The following is a 25,922-nucleotide window of genomic DNA, read 5'->3' on the forward strand; positions in this document are numbered from 1 at the left end:
TTATAAAGGGAATGCCTCATCTTTGCAGGATTTGTCTGCAAGATCGTATGTGCAATATTTTTTTCACTTAGATGTGCCAGATAGTCTTGAGCAATTCCTCAAGGCAAAGCCTTTCCTGTTGTGCCTCAGCTCTTCTCCAATCTCAGATCAGCATTCATGGATGCATTCTTGCACTGAAGCACAGAGATGTCCAAATTACAGGCTGAACAAATTTGTGCCCGTCAGTGGCAAATAAAGGAATGACGCTACTGCTTTCCCATCTGTCCTCGGCTTCCAGAAGCCTTTCTGTTCCGTGACGCAAGAAGGAGTGGGAGCGGAGTGCCTCCTGCTCCCACTGAGAGGAGAGAGTGGGCCTCCGACATCTGCCATGAGGAGAGGCAGGGGAGAGCGAGAGGAAGAGCAAGGAGTGAGCAAGAAGTGGTGAGGACTAGCCCGTAGCTATAGAGACCTTTGAAAATGCTGGAGTTTTGAGTGTCTAAAGAAAGATAGAATGGTTCAATGGAAGGAGGAGTAGGAACACTGCTTAGTAGGGTTCAGAAAGAAAACATGACAGCTATTACATTACCACACTGTTCCACTTTTTGTTGTTGTTGTTTTTGCTAAAAATTGTGTAAAAAGATTTTTTAGTTTAGTTATATGACAGTATCTCTCTGTCTCTCTCACTCTATCTCTGTCTCTCTCTTTCTCATTCTCTTGCTCTCTCTGGCTTTCTTTCTTAGTGTCTGACTTCTGATGCTATATTTAGTACTGTCACCTGATTTAGTCCTTGATTACTTTTTCGTTGACTAAATCTAGTTCTCAAGTAACAGGTGACACCCCATTGTTCCATGTTGTTGGTCACCTAGCAACCAAAGGGTAGGGTTTCAGAGGAAATCAAAGGCAAAACATCCTCTGCCTACATTAACCCAAGTACCTAAAGACCCCTCCCCCTCCTCATGGAAACACCATGTGGACTAGGTTTAGATTTTGTTGGTTTTTATTGAAACATCAACACATGAGTGAAAGGTATTTACTGTGCATTTTGCTTTCATGCTGCAGTTTATTCTATGTATATATCCACTTATATCCATACCCTTCATTAAATGCACTAATTTTATTAAAATAAATTAATGCATGAATGTATTCACCCATCACTCAATCAAAGCCTCCATCATGATGTCCAAACACACAGGTATTTTCTTCTGCACATTCTAACACAGGTAAGCTTACCTCTCAAGAGACTAGTAGCATGGTTCTAAATCTGATTAGTTGGATGATAGGTCATGTCACATTATTCACACATTCATTCCACAGCTATATCATTGTAAGTTGCTCAACTTAATTTCAAGTTATCTTTCAGTAACCTTTTAACCAATAACATCATGAGTTTATATGTCCAGTCATGAACTTTAGGCTGAGGTTATTTCCTTTTTTAAAGGCACAAATAGAGTCATGCAATAATTACATCACATCATTACACCACACACATTCACAGCACAGCCATGTTGTTGGAAAAATGGGCATGTGTGTGCATAATATTTCCTTGTCATTTTCTCTGTGTTAGGGGTTCTGTTCCATTCATGTAGTACTCATGGAAAGGACATTTCTAGTAACATACATTTTATGTCTAACCTTTGCACCAAAAAAGAATGATATTTTCCACTTCAAGAGTGCTGACATTATAACATTTTTCTAACATCCTCAGATGTTATATCGTAATCTATCATAATATCATAATGACCATCTGATATCGAAATCAGTTTTCTCTCATTTCCTGTTCGCTTACCCAAGCCACATATCTTGTTCAACGTTAGTTTATGTAAGCTAGTGCTCCTTTTAGAGTGTTTGGGGGGAAAAAATAGCCATCTGGTGCTCTAAAAGCATTCTCTCAAACGAATGGTGCCCACGCTTTCCGCCACTGGGTCAGTGGGTGAGAGCGGGAGGGAGCCTGTGGGGAGGAGCAGGCAGGCAAGGAGCAGGCCGTGTGGGCAGTGGGCACCTGGAAAGCAGGGGGCTGGCAGGACAAGTAGGCCGAGGGAAGTTTTTACACTGGCACAAAGGGTGCAGTGAGGTCACCCGCTCTATTACATCACTGGTTATTTCTGCCCTTTTTGGCGCTGAGGTGGCCTGAAGTGAAAAATGCTTGCACAGACTTCCACATGTTTTTTTTTTTTTTATGATGTTTCTGGGACTCTATGTGACAGGGATTTGTAAGTCTAAAATAAGCTCATAACTTAGGAACATTGAAGCTCTTTGTGAAAGAGATTTTATAACAATGTTTTCTGCTAAGGGGTCCAAACAAATGCAGATGTGCCAATGGTCAAGCAAACTGTTTTTCCAATGTTTAAAAAAAAAATCACCTCTTGCCTGGCGCATCATCAAATCACATCATCATCTGAGATTTTAGTTTAGGCCTATATCTGTTTTATACAAAACTTGAAAAGCATTTTGTGTTCATGAGCAGATTTAAAAAAAATAAATATACATAAATACAGCAGTTTAAAGTAGATTGAATAGCCACCAATCAGTGCTCTCAGTTCAACTGCACTGTGTGCCAAAACCAGTAAATATACATATGCTTTTGGAAAACTGTCTTGCAATAACAAAAGGCAATAGAGATGCAGAATTTAAGACACAACCAGTGGTCATCTAGTGCCATCTAGTGAGACCTGTTGAACCACATTATAAATTAGATGGAAGCTAATTTATTTCCTTTTTTATTTCTGTTGTACCTCGTTCATACCTGGGATGTTAGTAATTTTTTACTTCTTAATATTATTATAGTACAGAAAGCTATTTTGTAAATAACATATTAAGCAATGCATTACATTTATTTTAAATAAAGTATGAGTAGGAGGAATACAGTTCAGATTTATATATATTTATATTTATATAGACAAGAGTGTATATGTATATATAGCTGTGTAGTTACATATAAGTTACAAATACAATATTTATATATACAATACTGTGTAAAAGTCTTAGGCCATCATTCGATATGCTGTTTTAGCAATGGTATAATAACCATATATAATTATTTCACAGTTTCTTTATTAAGATACCTAAGAGAAAATGCAGGAAATATGTACACACACACACACACACACACACAAACACACACACACACACACACACACACACACACACACACACACACACACACACACACACACACACACACGTTATATTTATAATATCGCTTCTTTTTTACTTGTAATAGCTAGACTAACACTGCCCTCTAGTGGTTACCCCGTGTTATATGTTTCCTTTTCTCTATCGAGTCAATTTTTAAGTACTACAATTTAGTGTCCAATTATGAACTGGTGGGTGGGATTAAGGAAAACACTAAACAATGTGGCAGTCCTCTAGTTATGTGGCTTGGAAACCTTGAAAACATTAAACTACTCAGATACAGAGAAGAAAGAAAAACATGATATCAAAGCATCCAGTGGTCTTTTAGATGCTAGCTGTGTTTGGGCAAGCAAGGATCAGGGTAATTTTTTGGGCATCACAGAAACAATTTAGTAAATTGAGCATTCTGGTTATAATCAGAAAGCATTGAAGGTTTCCTAGCATCTTTTCTACACAACAAATCTAACTTTTTTGTGTTCACTTTATACAAAAGAAAGAAACTAAGGTTGTATGTTAAGAATTTTATGAAGAAAAGCTACAGTCATATGATTTCATGAGTGTAGTTTAACAATTAACTTTCACCAGTGATATTGCTAGAACCCCAAAGCAGAAGTCTCCCACTTACTGATTTAAGAGGCCTAAATGAAGACTCATACCAGATAAATAAAGAAGTGCACAGTTCAGAGGCCAAGGATGAAGGCTTATTAAGAAACAGAGGTCTCTATAATTAATCAAATTTTTACAAAGGACTTGTGGCCACTGAAGAATAACATAAAATATATGATGTAAATGCCACCACACCAAAAATCACAAATCATAAAGGATCTGCTTAGATATCTCTCCCTCACATGTATTATAAACTTTATAATTAGGTGCACTAATTACAGTTTTTTCTGTATTTAATGTATTCACCACTGTGGATGAGAAAATAGGTAAATATCTTGTCGGTGAAAGTTTGAGTGTCCTGTGTGTGGTTGGCTGACTAGTGGTGTTTGTAGAGAAAGAAAAACAAACACATTATTTGGGCGTATTTGCCAGGGACTCCTGAAGACATCTCTGCTTGTAAAAACAATTGCTGTAACTTTTGTGACAGATGTCAGGCTAGTCATGTAATCTAATAGTTGCGCTGAAACTCAAGTTGTTAGGATTTTTTAAAAATGCAAGATAACTATAATCTACTTAAGGACACTCTTTCTCCTTCTCTATCTCTATATGTCTGTTTTTGTGGCATTATTGCACATCATAGATAATTTGACTATGAACTTGCTCATTTGCATTCGAAATTCCCCTTTAAGAAACCATGGGGTCCCTCCTCTTCGAAAACGGAATGACATCACCCATCTGATCAGCCAATAGCAAAACAGGATTCACAGCGCTGGAAAAAGTAGTGGGGTATGTGTATTTCTCATGTCAACGCGCGCGTAGGCTTGTGTATGTGCGTATGTGTGCGCGCGTGCGTGAGTGAGTGAGTGAGTGAGTTAGGGAATAGCGGAAAAAAACCCCCAAAACGTTTCACTTTTCATAGGTAGTTTTCCGTCAGGGCCGTGCTACATTCATTTTAAAGAAGTTTGACATATTGGAAACGTTTACTAAACGCAACATAGCCAGCGCTGGCTAAATCAAAACACGACAGCGGACTCTATCGCTTATTATTTTGAACAAAGTTTGATGGAGTCTCCTAGATTTGTATCCAGTAACGATGCTTCATTTATGGGAAGTATAAGACGATATCAGCAGGCTCCTTTCTGTAGCGTTATTTAAAGCAGTATCTCTGTTTATGTTTTCCAATGGCAGCGTGTGCACGTCGGTTCAGCTCCGGCCGCTCGGGGCAATAGTTCTAGGTTATGTTTGTGAGAGCAGGCTGCTGGTAACAGTTCATTGGAAACGTACGGAGGATACGTTGAACGTGGTGACTAATCGACTAAATAGACTAGCTCGGATGTCTGCTAGACTGGGAATGAATGTGTAGAGAGAGTTTTAAGCAAAACGAATAACAAGCAGTTTCTTTCTACGTCATGATGCTGAAGACCCTAACTAAAAAGCTCAGAAGACATTCCCTCAATGAAATTCACCCCTTCCAACTGAAGGTAAGTAAGTAAATGCCTTTATGTTGTTTTGTACAGTTTTCCAAAAACAATATTCCATAGTGGCAGAGACTACAAAAAGCTAGTGAAGCTTGGTTCCACACATTACACAAACAGTTGCAGTCTTCAGTGCATTTTGTTTGTTTGTTTGGTAAGGCTGTTTTTTTCTCATGGGTTTCAACACGTAGAGGCCTACGTTTCAGATACCTTTATACCCAAGTGAAACGTCACTCCACTTTTGTGTGAAGAATTTATTCAAGGTTTTGTTCTTTTCAGTGCTTGGACTTTAACTCTGAAGTCATATAATGATATCGACTGGTGTTGACTCCATCTCAGGCAATTACTGATTAACACCATACATAGGGCAATATATTTATCAGGCCTCCAGGGTTATTTAGTTCCCTTTGAAAACAATGACTGGTCAGTTTTTGAAACCTCTTCCCCAACCCTTCCCCAGACGAGAGCCACGGCTGTGTTTGTCCAGAGTATACTGAAAACATGGCAGACATAAATATGTCTGAAGCATTCAACCTGCTGGCTAGCAAACCAAGCTGTCCCACTTTCCACACTGACCACACTTTCATTTTCCACATGGAACCACAGCTGACAGGGTGTTGAAGCTTCCTTGCATCTGCAGGTCATTTGGGTATAGATACCTCTTTGTGTGAGTCTGAATGCACACAGACATATCATGCTGGCTGCCATGAACAATTGATTCGTTACTGTGCCATCATGATGAAGGATGTCAGGAGGAACCTGCGTACCATTTAAGGCCTGCAGGATGTGTTTGTACTCAGCGCCATTGTGCAGGCCAGAAACGTTGACTGTTACCATTTTGCCTGGGCAGGCTTTGTCCACAGGGAAAATTATTCATAGTCTTCAGAGTTGGGGTCTGAGCTGTATCTGCCTTTTAACCCCGAAATAAACTATACATTCTTTGTGGTGAAATAAGAGGTTTATTACTGGTCTCCCCATCTGAATATATGATGACATTAATATGGGGTAACTTTTATGTCAGGTAGGCTACTGTTCTTTTGTCTGCTTCCCTACATAGATATGCATACAAGCCACAAGCATTTACACTGATCAAGCTCACACATTAAGACTACAATTCTAAAGAACTACTTTACTTTGGAAATTTTGAATGTATAAGTAAAGATAAAATTACTCTTGTCAGGGAGGTAGGTGAAAGCACATGGTTTGTTGTTTGTCATACAGTTTGTGCTTAACAATCAGAAGCTGTCTCCTCTTTGCAAATGAGTTAGGAGCCAATTTAAAAAGTCCCATCTGTGAGCAGTAGGCCAGCCCACAAGCTTTGCCATGAGCAGACCTCTGAGCTTTTTCCTGTTCCCTTTGACTGTAATCAGACTGTTACTTTGTTTCATCATCTGTATGAAGGAAGTTTTGTACTTGTTTGAGATTTTGATTGAGCATTATATATGTGCAAGTTCAAGCATATATATCCAGGAGATGATATTATAACTTATTCCTTTATTTATTTATTTTTTTAAATAATTTATAGTGCATCCTACCACATGTCTACAATGTCTATGGGAAGCTTTAGGGTATCCACCAGTAAACTTGCACAGTGCCAAAGACTTTCAGTCGTCCTCAGGCTGGATACATGTTCTTTTTTTTAATGCTGTGGTGATTAGAAGCAAATCCCAGGTTCTTTATTCATATTTTTGCTCTATATTATATAAAAATACAGACCATTGTAATAATATTTATGAATTTCTTAGGATATGTCCTATTTCTAGATAAAGATTTAGCAGGGGTGTCACAATCAGGGATTGCTGGGCCACAGAACTACAGAGCATTTTTTGCACTATCAAACAATTTGGAAATGAAAGTTAAACCAAGGAAAACACTAATCTTTTGGCCTTCCAGGTCAAGGACAAGTTTGACCTATAATTATATAGAATTGAACACATATAGTTTTGATATTTGTGTAGTCTAGTATTTAAGACAAAAGGGTTCTCCTTAGTCTGAACAGACTTTGGTCATTGTGTTGTTCATAAACCAGCAAAGCATTAGCATGAAAAATACTTTAATTTACATGATTGTCAATGGCTGTAATAAGCTTGTCATGTCATTTTAAGCCTTGTGTGTCTTCATCTGCCTATATGAAAAATATAAATTCTTGCTTGCTCTGGGAGTCTCCTAACTGTTGATACACTGCATGTTGGACATGGTTAGAAGGGGGAGGTCTTACAGTGACCACACTTTTCTCAAAGGCCAGTACCACTGAACTCCTGCCCTCCTTCGAGCTTGACCCCTTGGGTTGCACTTGCAAATACAATTATGGTAATTGGAGTCCAGGCTAATGCCAGGAATGGCTTTAGTGCTGTTAGAAGAGTGCTGACCTAGGCCACACATCTGTTTGTATTTGTGTATGTTTGTGTGTGTGCGCGCGTATGTATCGGATATGGTCCAGTGGATGCGAATGAAGTCCTCTGTATTCATAATCTTCAGGGTGCATGCACATGACACATGCACTGCTATGCACACCCATGCTGACCTTTACTCAAGGGCCAGTGCTTCAAGCAGGAATCTGGTGAATCTGTAAAAGGTGTGCAAATGGAAATTAACCATGTTTAATACAGACAAGATATAATTATAAATGCTTGCTTACTTTTACTCAGACCTTTGCTTACTTACTCAATTGCTCGCTCTCTCTCTCTCTCGCTCTCGCTCTCTCTCTCTCGCACTCAGCCATGTGGCCCTAAGGCCTGTTGTGTTTGTGTGGGCTCAGACCTGTGTTTATGGTGTACCTTCCTGTGTTTGAGTGGGCCAGCTTACTGCAACCTTTACTGGGAAAGCAATTTTAATGGGTTTATCTCTCTGTGCTAGCTAGCTACGGCTGGGTATACTACAGTGAGAGTCTCATATTGTCCCAGGGTTGACCTGTCAAAGGTTATACTGTGCTGTGAATTTGTTTCTCTTTGCCAAGAAGAAAAATTCTGCTCACTGTATGTTAGTCAAATCTTAGAGAGAGATTAAAAACATAAGTTTTCCATGACATTTAAATAAACCATATTATCAATATGTTGTAGATGTCAAACTGGTGGATGATATTTTAGATGTTGCTGGGAAGGCTTTGGTTAAAGTGTCATGAAGCTTGTGAATAATTGGCAGTGCTTCACACTCAATGAGTGTGTTCATTGTGCTGTGAATCATGGACCTAAATCCTACTGGCACGCCACAAGCCATTTATGAAATATTTGCTTTTACATGCGCCAAGAGGAAAAACACAGGAAATTCCAGCCAAGTATCATTTGCATGTTGTCCGAGGACTTAATCTAAAAGTAAGTTCAGAAAATATAAAATAGTCATATGCAACAGCAAAGAAAGTTAGTTTTTTTACCCTTAACAAATATGTCGTGATTATGGTGCACCTACACTAATTCTGGAGGCTGGTTTTGTACCCTGGCTATTTTAATGAGGACTTTAAAAAACACTTGAAATCGCATTACAGGGCTATTTTGTAGTGATTAAATAGACTCAGAGAGGCAGTTTAAAAGATAAAATGATTAAACTATTCATTGATATCAGTGTTACAATGTGTCCTGTAAATAGCTTTAATGAAGTGAAAAACAGATTTCATTAATTTTGTTTTGGAAACCTTGCATTTAATTTTAGTGTAACTTGAAACCATGCCTGATCTTTCTCATAGCTATAGTACAAAGGGAAATGATACTGTGTGAAAAATGCATATTAAACTTTCTTGATTCTTGTCTCCATTTGAATATCATTATTGTTTTTAAGATAGAGGTGCATGGACAAAGCTTAGCCCACTTGTATGTGCTTGGGATCCTCTTTTTTTTTTCTTTCTTTCTACAAATGCCTCCATCACCTCCCTATTCTCTGCTGACATCCTCTGCAACCTTTAGACCCAACCCAGTGCAGGATCCTGGTGGGGGCAACCTGTCACTATCCAGTGTTGAGCATTGACTGATGCTGGCGCTTAGAATGAGCTTTCGTTCAGAATTAGCTAATAGCCCAATAGCAAATACCGAAGCGCCTGAGAAACAGAAGGAGAAGCAAAAAATATATATATATTAAACTGGGGCTGCAGTTCATATACCAACCAAGAACTGCTGAAGAATTGGATATTGCCGGTTTAGAGGAAGGGTTCCCTTTGAGATTTTAGTGATCAACACTATCTTGTAGTGGTAAAGGTCCCCCTGTGAGAGGGTACATATGAAAGAGTGTATATATAAAAAAAAAAAAGAAGCCATTTTTAGGTTTCCTCATGAGTGCACTTGGAATTCGTAAGACTGATCAGGACCATCACACACTTTTACTCCTGAACTCTTAGCCATGAAGCATTGGTGAGTGCCTGAGCAAACTCAGAGAGACACCACGACAGAGAAGACAAATGACTGCATGGCCTGGTACATCACACTGCCAGGTGTGTTTCTTGTGAGACATCATTCAGTTTTCAGGCCAGCGCACTCTGTCTGATTCAGCTTCCTGTGCGCTAGAACAAGCACTGAACTCGCATCTCTTGTCCTTTCTTTGTCATCCTTTCGTTGCCTGTCCACTTCGCCACATTCCTTTTTATCTCCATTTTCAGTTCAACAGCATGAAAATAGTTTTGTAGTACTCTTCAGAACTAATTTAAGTAGCATGAATATGGGAAATCTGTTTCAGCTGAAACTTGATATATAACTTTGCCTATGCTAACTGGGCTCCAGTGATTTATGATGTTCTTTGCTCACTCCCCTGTTTATAGACCATCTCCGTTTATAGACTGCCTGTTCATAGACCGCCTCTGTTTCATTTTCATAATCTTATTTTATTCTGGGCTGTAGAGCTTGTCCAGGCTTTTCACTAAAGACTAATAACATTTCAGTGCTATTATAGGTGGTGAAAAGATTGGTGTAGACTGGTAATGATTACGGTAGTGTAATTCAGACATAGAGAAAAAACAAGAGACAAAAGAGAAAGATATTGATTATTAGGATATAATCATATAATAAAATAACAATTAGTTTCATGTCATGTAGCAGTTTACTTTAAATTTATGTGTAATGTGTTTTTGGTGTTTTACATACCCCCCCCCCCCCCCCAAAAAAAAAAAACTGTCACAAATGAGCTCACACGCAATTTAACTCAACATTCATACACAAGTAAAGTTGTAATGTTGTATGTAAGCATATGTCCATTGTTGGTAATTATCCTTTCAAATCATGCATAGGTCTATTTGATCCACAACAGGAAACAGCTGTAACTTGAAGCTTTCAGTAGATGAGAGTCTTGATTCTGAAATCAGGCAGAAGGCTGTTTAAACTGTGAGTTTTTCAGAATGTCTGGGATTCTCCTGAGAACCTCATATACTGCCACATTTCCAGATTTTCTCTAATTGAACACACCTGCCTTAAGCGATGAAGCCATGAAGGGCTTAATGGTGGACAGATGAATGTATTGAATGGAGCTCACATGAAGTGTGGGCTTATCAGGCCTGGGAATGAGAACAGCCTAGTGGGACAAGACTAGGCCAACACTTTGGGAAATCTCACCACCATGTATCATTGAGATAACTCTTACAGACCAATGTGAGGGGGGTTCCTGCCCATCTTCCTCTCTTTACACCATTGAGGTACAGGTGTGGTGCAAGGAGGTGTAGATAAAGTAGTTCCACATTCTTTCAAACATTTACTCATGCATGTAAGCTTAACAAAGAAAGTGAAAGAAACCCAGAGGTTAAGGGTGTGGAAGCAGATTTTAAACCATGTTTACATTTATAGCCATTTGCTCTTATGCAGAGTGCGTTGTATACTTATCAGCATGAACATGCATACACTCCCTGGGGATTGAACCCATGACCCTTGTTGCAAGCACCATGCTCAACCTGCTCTGCCAGGTGAGCTACATGTTTAGGAGTGCATGTTTACTGTACAAATATATCACCCTCTGAAACTCAAATAGTATATAAGTGTGTGTGTGTAAGTAAGTAAGTAATATTCTCTTGTAAAATGTACTTGAGGCAAAGTTCCTTGTCGCTATTAACACACACATTCAATCTCTTTGACACATGCGCGCACACACTGGTCACGATGGTAGAGGCACCTTCCAATCCAAGCTGTTTTAGCAGATGACTTGGCTAGAACATGTTTCTTTACAGTGTAATGCACTCATCAGTGCTATTGAAACCAAGCAGCAGTTCTTCTGCTTTGTTTGTGTTTGAGTCTGCACACGTGTTTGCATGTGTGCATGCATGGTTTCTTTGTGCTTCTGTAAAATGTATGTTTGAGTATCAGTGTCAATGAGGTGATGAACTGCCAAGCAGGGACTGACCCTTGACCATCATCATATCAATACCTCCCTGTGTCCTCTAAGCTCATCACTTACATATACACACTCATACATACACACAAACTTACACTCCCCATCCCCGTAGCCTTTAATCCATGCCCATCATTGCTGGCTCTAATCTCCAACCCTTTCTGATAAGAACAGCCACTCTGAAAATCCATCCTCAGTAGTGTAACTGCTCTCTCCACACACAGCACACAGCTGGGCTCTACTGTACAAGTACTACTGTAGTTCAAGACTGCTGCTTACCTTACCCACACAGACATGGGAGAGAACTTCTGTGGGCTGCTAGCTTACCAGCTGGCATGTCTGAGAGTGTAAAATAACCAGTCTTTTATTATTTGTCATTTGCACTCAGGTTATACATGGTTTTCACCATGACATTTTTATTTGTTTGCACATATTGTAGATAAATGTAGGAGATGTCTGATATATAATCTTAATGTATTTTTTTTATTTCTTCAGGATTTCAAGAGAAGAAGAAGCATTCATTTCAAATTGGTGTATAGACATCATTACCTTTCTGAGCAGCATCATTTTTTATCCTTTATTAGTATGCTTGCATACCCATCTTCTAGTGTGTATTAAGCCTAATGGTGCTTCCTTTAAAACCATGAGTTTCACAGCAGTGTAAAGCACCTTATTGAGCTTGGTGAAGGACACTACTATGACCATATAGACACATACAGCCATTAAACTACATAACAAATGTGCTGCTCATGCCTCTCAATGAAAACTTGGCTTAGCATGTACTTGGAAACCCTGACTTATGCACAGCTGGAACTAGAACCTGGGTATGAGGTATAGGATGGCCTTCTTCACTAAATGGATCTCTTAACATTTCAGCAATTTCATCTCAATAGTTTCACAGGTTTTCAGTCGTTAAGCAAGCTCCATAATACTACAAAAAATCACTCTTGGACTCCATGCATCCCAAATGTAATTGATATACTATTCTCAATGTGTGTGTTCATTTTATAGATGTGTTATCTCCAATCTGGCATGGCTCATAGAATAGGTGTTTTGACACAAAGAAGCCAGGGGATAGGCCATCTGAGGCAGGTGGTGGGCTAGTTCATCATGTTTTTTGTAAGAACGAGTAAGCAAATTATTCTGACTTTGCTGTACTGACCATGCAAATAGGACCTGTATAGATGAAACAAACTGTCATCATGTTTTTTTGCATCTGAGTAAATGTAGCTTCTAAACCCTCATCTATCAAAAAAGGTACTGTTCAGTTTTTGCTTCCTTGTTTTTTAAAAGGTTTGAGGAAACAAGTGCAGGGAAATTTCTGTTTCTTCTGTGATGCCTGTTGAAGTGCATGGTGGTGCACTCTTAAAGATAAGCTCTCCCTTCTGAATGTCTGATTTTTCTTTTGAATGGCTGTTTCTCTTTAAAGTTCGCAAACACTTCACTCCAACTTACAGTTAGGCGGTCATGGTCTCTAATTGTCAGAATCATCGTCTCAGTTTTTTTTTTCTAACGTCTGCCAGGCAGAGAAACATGGTGAGTACAGAAATATGCTGGAATAGATGTTTACAGAGATTCTAAATTACAACGCTAACATGTTGGCACACCTGATTATGCAGTGCCATGGAAGTATGTGAGACTAACTGTCTTACTTAGGCAAGACCTACTGGTTCTTAGTTGTGTGGGCCAACGTCTACTCAACTGGTACTGCAGGATGTTGCCTTGGTGCAGTTTTCAAATTCAAGGTGCATGCACACATGCACACACATCTACACACACTGACCTTTTGCAGTATGTTCTTCACTCTAGGAAATCTTACACCCCCCTGTATCCTTGGTCGCCACCCTCTACAGAGCTGCAGACATTCTCCAGAGTCAGGCAATGAAACATGGACAGGAAAGACAGAGAAAAAGGATGGAGAGCATTCAGATGCTCTCATGTCACTAGCTTTATGACTAATGGCTTTATTGTTTTGGGACGCATTATCCCAATTCACCAGTTTTTTTTTTAACAATATAAGGGAAATAAAATTTAGGTGTTTGTATTACAAACAGGGGTATTGGGTCAGCTACACTCAGGTTGTTTTAGCTACAGTATAACGAGAAATGTGGGAGTGATGAAAAAACTGCCTCAAGTGGGTGGTGTAAATCTAAATAAGGATATGAAGTGAGCTGCAAGTTTGAGTCTCATTACTAAGTGACGCATATGCAAATATGCAAACTATGCTGAGACCTACTTTGTATGTGTCCCTGATAGCCTGTAAAAATGCCCCTGCTTAATCTTTGTTAGCTTTGCTTGGTTTACTGGTAAAAGTTTAGTTTACAAGTTTAACCAGTTTAGTCTTTTAGTCCTGACAGCTTAACAGCAGAAACACTAATAGTTTATAGCCAGTAACAAAATGGTATACTATTTGTTGCCAGAAAGGAAGATGTGGCTGACATAATGGAGTATTTTCAAATGCATAGACCTACAGCATGTCCAAACCTCCCCATCTAGATAATGCTCATCTAGGAAACCAAACAGCAGAAAGTTGCTATGCCAAGCATGCATGTGGAATTTGGGTGTCTCAGAGTAGATGGTAATCTTGATTGGTTGCCACATGCTTGCTGGTCCATAAGGAGTGTGTGTTAAGATAACATACATATACATACACACAAACAAAGACACACACTCACACACACAAGCTGCAATGCTATTGTAGTCCCATCTGGAGACTGTTCCCTGGGAAACAGGCCCTCATGGTGCCGGAGTATTTGGTGGTTACTGCATTGTGTGAGTATGTGTGTGTATTAGGGTTTCATTGTTAACTTGAAGGACAGGGCACATCTTTTTCACCTCAATAAAATGTGTAAGTTTTCAGACAATTAAAAAATTTTTTTTTTGCGTGAGCCCAGTAAACTTGAAGGCTGGAACTGAATGCAGTTATGATTTGATAATACCCAGTTTTTCATGTTTTGTACCAGTGGTTCCTGTCCACATTTACCAGTGTGTGGTGAGCGTTTCTGCAGTGAGCTCTTAATAGAGCCATTCTGCATAGACTGCAGGGCCTCCATGAGTTTCCATTAGAGGAGTGATCTGAAAGTCCTTGTGCATCTTTGAGAGTTTCACATTGAGTGTTCCTTGGTTTTCACATTGAGTGTTCCTGAGTGTTCCTTGGTCAAACATTGCTAACATGTATCTTCTTTGAGGTACTCAGTTGGCCTGCTGATTAGCTGTTATTCCATCATAGGATTTTATTTTAGTTCACTGTGGGTCTTCAGTGTTTCAATCAGAAAAATGGGAGTACTGAGTGAAATACATTCGTGTTTGAATGTTGCATGCTTTTCTTAGCTTATGTTGTACCGTTTTTTTTTTGTTTTTGTTTTTTTTCTGTTGAAAGGCTCAGGTCTGACTTGGAGCTGCTGGAACTAATACATAGATATCTTCTATGCTGCGCACAGTTGCACTTTTAATGATCTTCCCAGCGAAGGTAAGGAGTAGTTTCTGAGACCAAGTGGAAAATGGCACTCTGGGTCTGAGAGGCACTGCTTCGCACAGGGCTCGGCAGCCTCTCTTTGGGGTCCTGAATTGCACTGTATTTTTGCACTCATTCTACACAGCAAGAAAGAAGGGCCCATTTATTTAATTCAGCGTCCTTTCCTTTCTTTCTCACTCTCTCCCTTTTGGTCTTTCTATGTCTCCTTCTCCCTTTCTTTCCCACATTCTCACTGGTTGTTTGCTCAGCGAGAGGTTGAAGAGAGGTGTGCGTTTGAGTGTGTGCGCATGGGCTTGTGCGTGCGTGTACTTGAGAACAGATGGCAGCTGGTTGGCCTGGCTAAGGCAAGGTAATTACAGTGCACTGGGTTACTTAACTCTTTAGAGTAGCCTGCTATTTTTCCCATATCCTTTTAGCTTTCTCTCTATCTCTCTCTCTCTCTCTCTCTCTCTCTCTCTTGCACACACACACTCCTCTCTCTCTGTGGGCCTTTGTGTCTGTTTTTCTGTCTCACTCCATCTTTCTCTAAGAGGCTTTGCTCTTAAAGGATCTGTTTTGGCTGTGGAAATGAACGGACACAAACACATTGTGAGGAAACACAGGACAGCAGAGCATCGCTCTCTACACTAGTCTGAACACTACAGTACTCCAGCTACTGGGTGGGACTGTCCCTATTTTGAGTGTAAGCTTAATAGATTTCAGGTTTTTGAAATCTCTTTTTTTTTTTTTTTTAGGGTCTTGCTTTAAAATCTTTTTAGCTCTTGCGGATTTGTCCCGCTCTTGCCCTGCGTGTCATGCATACTCCTCTATCTCAGAGCTGTTTAGTTTGTGTTATAACATGGAACACTGAAAAAACATCCTGAAAAACAGGCTGAATGTGAAAATGTAACTTTCATTTTTTTTTTTCCGGCTCTGCCTCAAAGAGTAAATGAAAAAAACATCTGATGGATCATTTCCTGATGGGCTGCTAAAGTATGACGTTAGTGACTGCACTGCTGTTTTGTGCAGCTGAGTTGGAAAACAGATGTCAAGTAGGCACTGTCTGAATCTCTCTGGCCTGTGTGCTGTATGAAGGTCATTGTTTGTCCACCTACCCCTAGGAGTGGGGTCTGCTTTATCATGACCCAGGATGTAATCTATGTGCCCCTTTCCAAACACAGATTTCTTACCATGGCAGTGAGGAGGGTGGCGAGAGCGATGACTCTGAAGAAGAGAACCAAGAGCTGGCACAGATCGACAGAGGTATGCATGCTTGGTTGCATTTTATTGCTTCTTAATCACAGCCATAAATTGCTTTATCTTTTCTTCTCACACTTTCCTCTCTTGTTGTCCTGACTCAACACTGCGCTGTAGTTTGCACAAATATAATAGTTCACTAAAATGTGTGGCCTCCAGACTTATTAAGAATTAACCTTACTTTGACCTGAGCTGTAATTCTAGACTTTGTGTGAGCTCAATCAATACAGCATTACATCAGCTCATTGTCAAAAGTAACCGGGCGCTGAGAGAGCTGTAAACTGACCCCGCCGCCGTCCCACAGAGCGCAGGAGGAATTGCGTCCTGACTCCCCTGGCCACCAGCCAGCAGCACAACCAGGGCCTACTCTCGCCGGCCCATTTGCGGCGCCTGCGTCTGCTGCTGGAGCCAGCACTGGACCGCCACAGCTCCGAGGAAGAGCTGGAGCGCATCGCGGGCACTGCTGGGGCTACGGTGCCCGATGCCGGCCGCAAGTGGTCCAGGCACGGTGACCTGAGCAGTGCCTCCAGTGATGAGGAGGTGAAGGACCTATGTGAGCCACCCGCCACCCGCCTGCGTGCCACCTCTCCCGGCCCCGTGCTCTTCAGCTCCTCCCCACCGCGGGGCCTCAAGGTGCCTCCTACCGGTGTCGCTGGCCGCCTCGTTGCCCGGCCCATCATCCTTAGTCACTTTGAGCAGCCGGCCATGCCTTACTGGAGACACCGGCCGACGTCTGCCGGAGAACATGGCCGGCCCAGCCTGGACCTAGAGAAGATGCAGCAGGTTAGGACACGCTTCTCTTGGGGCTGATTGGTTAGTGGAATTGTGTTATGGAGCAGGTATTAAAGGTATGATTTACCTATATTCTGCAAGTATATTAAAGACCTGGTTTACCTAAAAGCATTAATGTGATTATTGATGAGTGGAATCTAGCATGATGTGATACCTAGCAGTCAGTATGTGTTTTCAAAAATACTAGATTAGTGACCTTAATGCTCTACTTCTAAATCTTCACTGGACTAAACATCTTCACATAAACTTTATCTTGGCCCTTAATCTTTCATAGTCCTTTTCACTGAAACATTTCATAAGGTGACCTGACTGTTGAACTATCTGTTGAAATGGCAAAACCATTGTTTAAAATGGCCGGTCAAGTGCCTAATAATAGAGAAGTAAACTTCATTGGCTTTTACATCAGTGAAGCTTTCAGGGTTGGGGATAATGTTTGTGCTGCAGTATGTGCATGGCCATCACCACTTCCTCGGCTGTTATACTGCAGTGTATTCAGTGCAAAACGTGATGGTCCAGACCACCACTCTGTGTTGCCTGGGTGGCCAGATTTGAAAGGGCTGACACACACACACACACACACACACACACACACACACATTCACATTAGGCCCTTGTGCCAGCCACCTCAAGAGAGAGAGGAACGGATGACAGATGTCGGTTCACCCCTCCCAGTACCCTTTTTCCTCCATGAGAAGCCAAGCTAGATTCTGTGTGTGTGTGTGTGTGTGTGTGTGTGTGTGTGTGTGTGTGTGTGTGTGTGTGTGTGTGCGCCTGTATGCAAGTGAAAGAGTGAAAAATGACAGAGGGAGGAGGAGACTTTCCAAGCAGCTAACAGCCATTTGTAAAAGTTCTTTGGACAGACCAGTGGTGGTGTCCTGCGACGGATAGCAGGCTGTACGGAGAATGTCGAATGGGAGAGACAGAGATGCAGAGAGGGAGGGGGAACAGAGCGGCATCGTACTGAGGGCCTCCATATGTCTCTAGGATTCTGTGGCGAGGGCAGATTATGAGAGGCAGCGGGGCAGTGTGTGTGAGTGAACCAGCGCTCGGTCGAGTGGAATGGGAGGTGTTGGAGGGAAAACAATATGGGCCCCGCTCAAGTGGCTGCCAGAAGCTCCTCATGGTTTAACCCTTAGACAGCCAAATCCCACAGGGATTTCTGTCTCCCTGCTCCTGTTTTTGTCCATTTTTACTCATCATTTTACCATTTTCAGTGTCATTTAAGATCTGTCCTCAAACAGAGTTGAGTTTTACTACATGTAAATAAACAGGTAATGGATGTTGAGCTTGTGTTGCTGTGGCGACAGATGCTGCGTATTAGGATGATGACCCACATTTGGGCAATGGTCATATAAATCTGTCCAATTTCCCTTTATTACCGTAATCCTTACAATCTAATCCAGAGCCATATGCTGCTGCTCATAAGCAGTTCACAGGGGTCTAGTCATTGTTTTGACTTTATGAAAAGTTTTGATAACAGATGTCAAAACCAGACTAGGATGGTTAGATGAACAGCATTTCAGAAACAGCTTTCCTAAATCCTTTTCTATGATGGTTCCATAATCTCTTATGTCTGAGAGCAATCAGACTGTGTCAGTGCACTCAACATCACTTGTAATTGCACTATTAGGTTCAGCCTACCTTTAGGGCTTCTTGGTTGACATACTGGTTGTGCTACAGAACAATGTGCTCCATTACATAAAGGCCCATTAGCTTTAATATTACAGTGTAGAAGTACACTAACAAGAGCAGTGGATGTGTGGTGTAAGGCAGAGCACCGGTATGCTCAAAACCTGGTGAGGTGCGGGACGTTACGGCACTGTCAACCCGAGAATGGTTGTTAGGCTCGATCTTGGTGCCAATATTCTCCCTTGGTTTTGTGTTCCAGAAAATGCTCCTGAAAAAGAACTGTGGTGGGAAAACAAGGACTATCAAGATTCGGGTGAGTGCATCTGAAGCATGAACAGATCCAAACTGCATCTCATCTTCGGAGTAGTACTAATAAGTGTTTTGCCTTCTTATGACATGTGACATCATGGTGTTGAGACTCTCTGGTCACAAAAGAATATAACAGGAAGCATTATTTGATGCAGGACAGTTTAATCACCATCAGACTCCTGACACCTGAATAATGTGTACTCCAAATTTTTCACGTTATATGTTAGTAATGCAAAGCTGTGTGGGTTAGAACACAACCACTGACCCTGCAAATCGTGGTAGAGGAAATGGCTTTTCTCTATTAGGACCTGCACCAGGTCAGAAAGCCTAAGGTGGGTGTAGTGCATGGTGTGTCATGTCACTGTCAGCTTGGCACCTGTTCCTCTTCCTGCTCCCTACCAAACATGGCACAGGAATCAAGGTGCACACGTGGGTGACCACAGAGGATGCCACTCAGTTTGCTGGAGGCTGAAAAATAAGAAACGTTTCCATTTGAGGCACAGACACAAGTTTTTGTGAACAAGAGCCAAATAAGGAGCCTACACCATTTTGACAACGATATTACACTAAAGAGAGACTCAGGCCTTTCTTTGAGTGTCTGCAGTGCCACTTTCTCTGCACTCTGAACTTTTGGCATCTGTGTAAGTCACAGCCGTTAGTGCTTTTGGCTAATCAGCCTAAAACTTAATTGTTCTGTAATAGCCTTTCTCTTCTGCACATCCAAGAACCTCCATTTCATCTATGAGGGATTGAATGTCCCCTTTATTGGATTAAGGTAAAGGGGAGAAGAGGAACAAGTGATGGAGAGATATCTGGCGCGTGTGTGTGTGTGTGTGTGTGTGTGTGTGTGTGTGTGTGTGTGTTGGGATGAAGTCATTTTCCATTTATAGAGTGCCTGCTGTTGCAAGATCTGTGATCTATAGACATGGAGAGAAACATGGAGACATGGAGAGAGAAGGATGTTCGTTCTGTCACTCCCTTTCTGTGGGGTTTTCAGCCTCAAGTAGATTATCAGTACTGAGAGGATGAGAGATTTTTTGTTTAGTTTATGAAAGCAGGTATTTTGGACACTGTCTCTTGCCCAGATGTCTCTTATGCCCTGTTATTGTCCTGTCCTCCCCCATTCTGTGTCCTGATAGCACACTAAAGATGGTCTTCTCACCCCCATCCCCAACCATTTTACTTCCAGAGTTCATCTCCCTTTCTTACTGGCTGTGTTCCAGGTGAAAGTTGGAGGAGGGGTCATGGCAGTTATCCTAGGTGTGCCCCATTAGGGTAGCGGAGTGATTGTCATTGGGTCTGAGAGTGTGTGGTCGGAGCTTGGTGGCTGAGGCTAAGGCAGCGAGACAGAGATGAGGAAAGGGAAGAATGGAGGTGCGTAGTCATCTGCAGATGAAACCAGAGCAGACAAATAGCCTCACCACTGCCGCCGCCGAGAGAAGACTCGCGTCTGTCGCCAGGGCAGAATGGAGAAGGGCTTACCGTGGTCCCAGGGACAAAGCAGTAATGGAAAATGTTGTTATGAAGGTATTTGCTGTGGTCTGAGCAGTGACGTACAAGTTTGTGGAGGAAGAGGTAGAATGTCGACAGCCAAACCTGGCAATACATTGTAGCAGCTTCTTTAGATACAGCTCTGCACAATCATCCACAAAACTAAAGCAGTGAGAGTGTACACACTCTGAATATAGTCCACAGTTAAATATGAATTAACAACAAAACTAAAATTTGTCACACTTTAGTACCTTTGCATCCTGAACAACAGACCTCAAACAAAGACGTTATATGGGACTGGATCCATGTTACTCACCTTATTTCTCTTACAGCTAGTGCTGTTTACCTTGGGTCTTTGTCAGGTGTGCATATATAAAACATGTTGTGCCAGGGTCTGGTGCTCATATTTAAAGCATTTTAACCTTTGCTTCCATTCCTCATGAATGAAACCTCTCTTCTTCCTCTCTACTACTCAGCCCAGCAGCGAGACACTTGAGGACTATTGGAGATGAGTTTCAATGATTTAATACTCTTAAGATCAGCTTACATATGTAATGTATTATCTTATGTCAAATGTTCCAGGTTTGCAACAGTTTTTTTTTTGTAAGGGAAATGATTTAACTTTGGAAGGGCATGAATTTTTATTAATTGGCTAATTCGCTAACAGCATGCTCTGGTTGGGGCATTATATCAAATGCTGAAATATACATAGTGACAACACTATAGTCATGTACTGATTCAGATCTTTTGATGGATTCATGTTGAGTAGAGGCCTGGAGTAACAAATTCCTGTCTTGAAATAACCCTTGATGATGATGTTTTTCATAGGGCATACATGTATAGGTCATTAATTCTCAAAAGTTTCACCATGCATGGTGACAAGACATGGTACCATGGTAACAAATAATTATTTGATATCGGAGTATTTTTGTTTAGGTTCTCTATCCATAACTGGATCTTGTTGTTTTTTTAAAGTAAACAAAGGTGAACTTGAGAAGGGCTCCTTGGTTAGACAGAATACAGAGGCATCAGTCATGGGGGAGTTAACCACATCTATGCAGGAAAAACCTCAGTCTTTCCTATCTCTCCATGCGGGCAGGGCCTTGTCCACAGAGGCCACTCCTGAAAGCAGAGTGAGCACACATGACCCCCAAACTCCCACACGAAGAGAGCTGGAGAAAGTGCTGCATCACTGCCAAATAACACAAAACCATTTCCTGTAGGGGAGGGAAGTGCTTTACAGTTGCTAATTTTAGAAAGCATCCCCTTGGCCATGGAAAGAAGGAGCATGACTTTTTGACTGACATATTATTGGGAATATATGGAAAGGTTACTCTTTCCATTTGCTGACTTGCTTGGAAAAAATATTTATAAGTATACCTCAGTTAAATTCAGCGAATATTTCTCCAGATTGGTGTTGGTATCAGTTTTATTTGTTCTTATCTGTTTGCTTCATTTAGCTTGTTGTCTTGGCCAGAGACTGAGTATTCCCTTCTAAGGTATTCAAATGGCCAGACTAGGCACCAAAAGAAGCAAACAGGATAAGACTTTTTAAAGTGTAGTTTATTAAATTTATTACTATAAGTAAAAGCAAAGCCAAATCAGTGCCTTGATAACAAGTTGGTGGGTGAAATCTAATTCATCTGGGCAGGACTGATCATCCAGCATTTTAGTACTGGGCCCCCTGCTAAAAGTGAAATATCCATCATTTTTCTAAGATACAATAGTGGTAGGTATGTGGAATGTGTTTCTCAGTCTAGTTAGTCTTTTTATTTGTGCTGATGGTGTGGAATAAAAATTCAAGGAAATATTCAAGGAAAGGCCCCTCTCTCCCATAAAGAAATCCCAGAGAACACCCCAAAACCAAAAACCCTGAACCAAAAACATCCCGTAATGCAAAAATGTTGTTTTCTAACTGCAGATCTGCCACAAATTATGGAGGTAGCATTTAGAAATGCTAAAACACCAAAGTTTTACAATGTAGGGTAACCATATACAAAACCGTTTTTAACAAGTTTATTTATTAAATTTACTTTCAGGACCAATAACAATTACCTTCAGGGCCTACATGGCCAGATTCTTATTCCTCTTCTTTCAGCTGTTTCTTACAAATAAATTAAAATGTATAAAATACAAATTATATGTATTTTACTAGTGATGGAATAAATGAAATTCAGTTTCTATGAAAATCCAGTTCACTTTTCAGTAGTTTTGTTGTACCCAGGTATACTTTCCTTAAGATCAGTCTGTTTTAGATATGATATCTAACAAGGCAGTTGAGAAATCCAAATGTGGGAATCTAGTATAATACATAAATCTTGACTTACACATAGATTTCCACAAAAGCTCTGGCCACGTCACATCTAGTATTCTGTCAGATTTGTTTTTATTAGACATAAAAGCATAAAGTTATTTAATCAGAGAGTAGGTGGTGGGACGTGAGATTTATGTCAGATTATTTTGAGCCCAACCCTCAGAGCGTCCCTATCAGCTTTGCGTTTGGGTATTTTTAGACCTCAATAAGGCACCATACAGAATATTATATTGAAGGTAAACTTCATGCACCATCTCTGGCCAAATGCTTCTATGAAACAGCTATACACCCTAAGAAGCAGTCTGACCAATAATTGAGTGTAGAAAGCAAATGTCAACATAGAAGGAAAGCCTAATTTTAGGCATTTTAGAAATCCCAGACAGACACGTTTTTTTTAGGTCCCAAAAAAGAGGATGTATCCAGAAAAAAGGACATATGTTCATCTTATTTAATGTTCACATATTTGCAGAAAACCAAAAACATCAGAACTCTGTGAGGGAATTCTGCTGTTGCTTTATTCTATTGAACAGTGATGAACATGCTGTTTCACCCAGTGTTCATCCCGTATGATTGGACATAGAGTAATGTTTTCGGTAGTCTTGAATGAAGAATGGTGTATATGGCTGTCTGAGTGTGGCCATGTTTACTGAACACAGAGTGTGTTGGTGGCTAAGGATAATGGTATTAGAAGTGGGTTGAGACATGCTCTTTGGAGAGCTTTAGGATCAGAGAGGATAATTCGGTGATTAACTACAGGAAAGGTGGTTTCCTTTTCGCTGCTGCTTTTTGATCACTGTTCAGCATTCCTGCCAACACCATCTTTTCTTTCCTCTGCAGAACCTGAACAGTAGCCGTCATCCCCCCAGATACACCTACGATCCGTCCAGCTTTGCCTTCCACTCGCTTAGCACGGCTCCCCCCCGCAGTCCTCTGCTCGCCAGTGAAGAGCCTTCCTGTGTTTGAGGGAAATGCCTGGAAGTGTCTGAAGCAAAACGACAGTTTGATGGACCAACGCTTCCCACATTAGGACAAAGACAAATGTTATTGTCCCGAACAAAGTCCCTGTGTTGTGAGCTGTTCGCAAAATGTAGGAGGAAGATCAGATGATCAACATAGTCCTGCGCTGTCTCACCCTCTCTAGCTCTCTGACCTTATCTCAGGAAACCCATTTAAAACTTGTTAGAATGACAAGGCCATAGCCACTACACGCAACTGAAAATGACCTTATGTTTTATTGAAATGGCATGATAAACCAGCATAATTAGGTCAGTGGCTCTGAGATAATGCTTTACAACTGGCCACTTATCGTAGTTTCAGGTATAGGCTTGTTTCGTTACCATTTGACCACATGCGTCTTGACTATTTGAAGATCAGTCAGTGTCTAAACTGAGAGCATTTGGTTGTTGCTTAGAGACTGAATGGGACAAAGTAGCAGTGATGGACTTTATGGAAGGCGGCTTCTGTCTTTAACATAAAATGTACTACCATCCACATGAGCACAGAAGCATTCATTAGGAGGTACTTTCATCCACATGAGCACAGAAGCATTCATGAGGAGGTACTATCATTTACATGAGCACAGAAGCATTCATGAGGAGGTACTATCATCCACATGAGCACAGAAGCATTCATGAGGAGGTACTATCATCCACATGAGCACAGAAGCATTCATGAGGAGGTACTATCATCCACATGAGCACAGAAGCATTCATGAGGAGGTACTATCATCCACATGAGCACAGAAGCATTCATGAGGAGGTACTATCATCCACATGAGCACAAAAGCATTCATGAGGACGTACTATCATCCACATGAGCATGGAAGCATTCATGAGGAGACATTGCACAATTTGGCAATAATCACACATAAAAGAAATTCATATGCTTAGATTTCATCAACAATCCACCTGTACAATCAATATTAAATTATGACTGTAATCTGAAAATCAAGATTCTCTGGTGTCTGCCTTAGTGCTTGCCTAATGTATACTGTACTTTGACAATAATAGGTAAATAGACAAAATAAAAAGGAGTCATGGTACTAGTCCAGCCTTAGACTTAGCATTAAGCATGTGAATCTGTTGAACAGTTACAAGTTTAAGACAAGTGTTTCATCAGACAGCATACTCAATGTAATGTGCCTAAACAGAGTGCCATTGGACTATGGTATATATGCTCCTTGGCCATGTTTGATTGTGTTTGGACTATGTACAGTTAAGTACCAAAGTCGATAAGTAATTCACATGTTTCTGCACCCTTTGAATTTAAAATTTATTGTTTTGGAAAAAACCAATATTGAATATGAAACATGGAATATGAAACATGTTAATGTGTGCAGTATATTGAATAAGTAATCACATTGTGTAAGATTAATGTTTTAATTAACCGTGTACTGTATTCAACAGAAGATACCTAACCTTCTGCTAAATGTAGCCTACAGTTATAGGGATCACTGATTTTCAAAGCATAGAATAATTACAAGGAACTTTTTTTTTTTAAGTTATTATGCAGTCAGCAAGCATCTACATGTAATAAATATGATCTATACCTGCAGGTTGGACAGTATAAACATGTTTGTTTAAAAAAAGCACATGCTTTTCTTTTGCCCATGTTTCAGTGAGGAATAAAAATCACTTGGCTCCAGTAACATGGACTTTGCAATACTCACTTTTACTCATTAGGATCACTTTTGCCTGTAGCCCAATTTCATGAATTGCCTTACAGAACACCTATACTTACCTCAACCTATTTGATCACCATACCTCATTTCACCTAATTTTGTAACAGAAGTATCTGTCCAGCTGTAAATCCTGGGGAAGGGTGTCGAGAGACACATTTGTGTGTGATTTGAGCTCGCTGCGTGGGTTCTCTGCTTCAGCTTGGGCCTTGGGGTGGACTGCGGGAGCTGATGCTGCGGTCATCGAGTCCTTCTGGACTTGAGTTTACAGCCAGAGACTCCACAGAACCGGGTCCTGGTGGGACACGCAGAGCCGAAGCTAGAACTAGGACTGGATCGCGCTTCCTCACAGTCCAAGTGGGCAATACCAGCATCTGATTCTGACCAAGTTCATGTCACTCAAGTATATGATTTCTGGTCTGCTTTCTGTATTCTTCAAACCAGACCAGAATGAGGGTGTACGACAGGAAGATGACCGCGTCCGTGTTTGTTGTTCACTGTGAGTGTGTGTGG

The 25,922-nt window shown here is 40.8% G+C and overlaps 1 protein-coding gene across 3 annotated transcripts; it reads left to right on the forward strand.

The window, feature by feature from the left end:
- The first annotated feature begins 4,516 nt into the window (after nucleotides 1–4,516).
- si:dkey-16j16.4 (uncharacterized) lies at nucleotides 4,517–25,379 on the forward strand. Of its 3 annotated transcripts, none has more exons than XM_027001489.3 (5): nucleotides 4,517–5,198; nucleotides 16,122–16,203; nucleotides 16,502–16,980; nucleotides 18,878–18,931; nucleotides 23,570–25,379. In XM_027001489.3, exons 1-5 carry the CDS (start codon nucleotides 5,127–5,129, stop codon nucleotides 23,693–23,695), a joined length of 813 nt encoding a protein of 270 aa, XP_026857290.2. In that variant the 5' UTR covers nucleotides 4,517–5,126; the 3' UTR covers nucleotides 23,696–25,379. The 3 variants fall into 3 exon arrangements, with proteins under 3 accessions (XP_026857290.2, XP_081577237.1, XP_026857291.2); XM_081721111.1 differs by lacking the exon at nucleotides 4,517–5,198 and adding an exon at nucleotides 8,396–8,503; XM_027001490.3 differs by lacking the exon at nucleotides 4,517–5,198 and adding an exon at nucleotides 14,845–14,955.
- Nucleotides 25,380–25,922: the final 543 nt, after the last annotated feature.

The sequence above is a fragment of the Electrophorus electricus genome, chromosome 10 (genome assembly GCF_041902795.1).
Source record: "Electrophorus electricus isolate QZ-2024a chromosome 10, ASM4190279v1, whole genome shotgun sequence".
Classification (NCBI taxonomy): Eukaryota; Metazoa; Chordata; class Actinopteri; order Gymnotiformes; family Gymnotidae; genus Electrophorus; species Electrophorus electricus.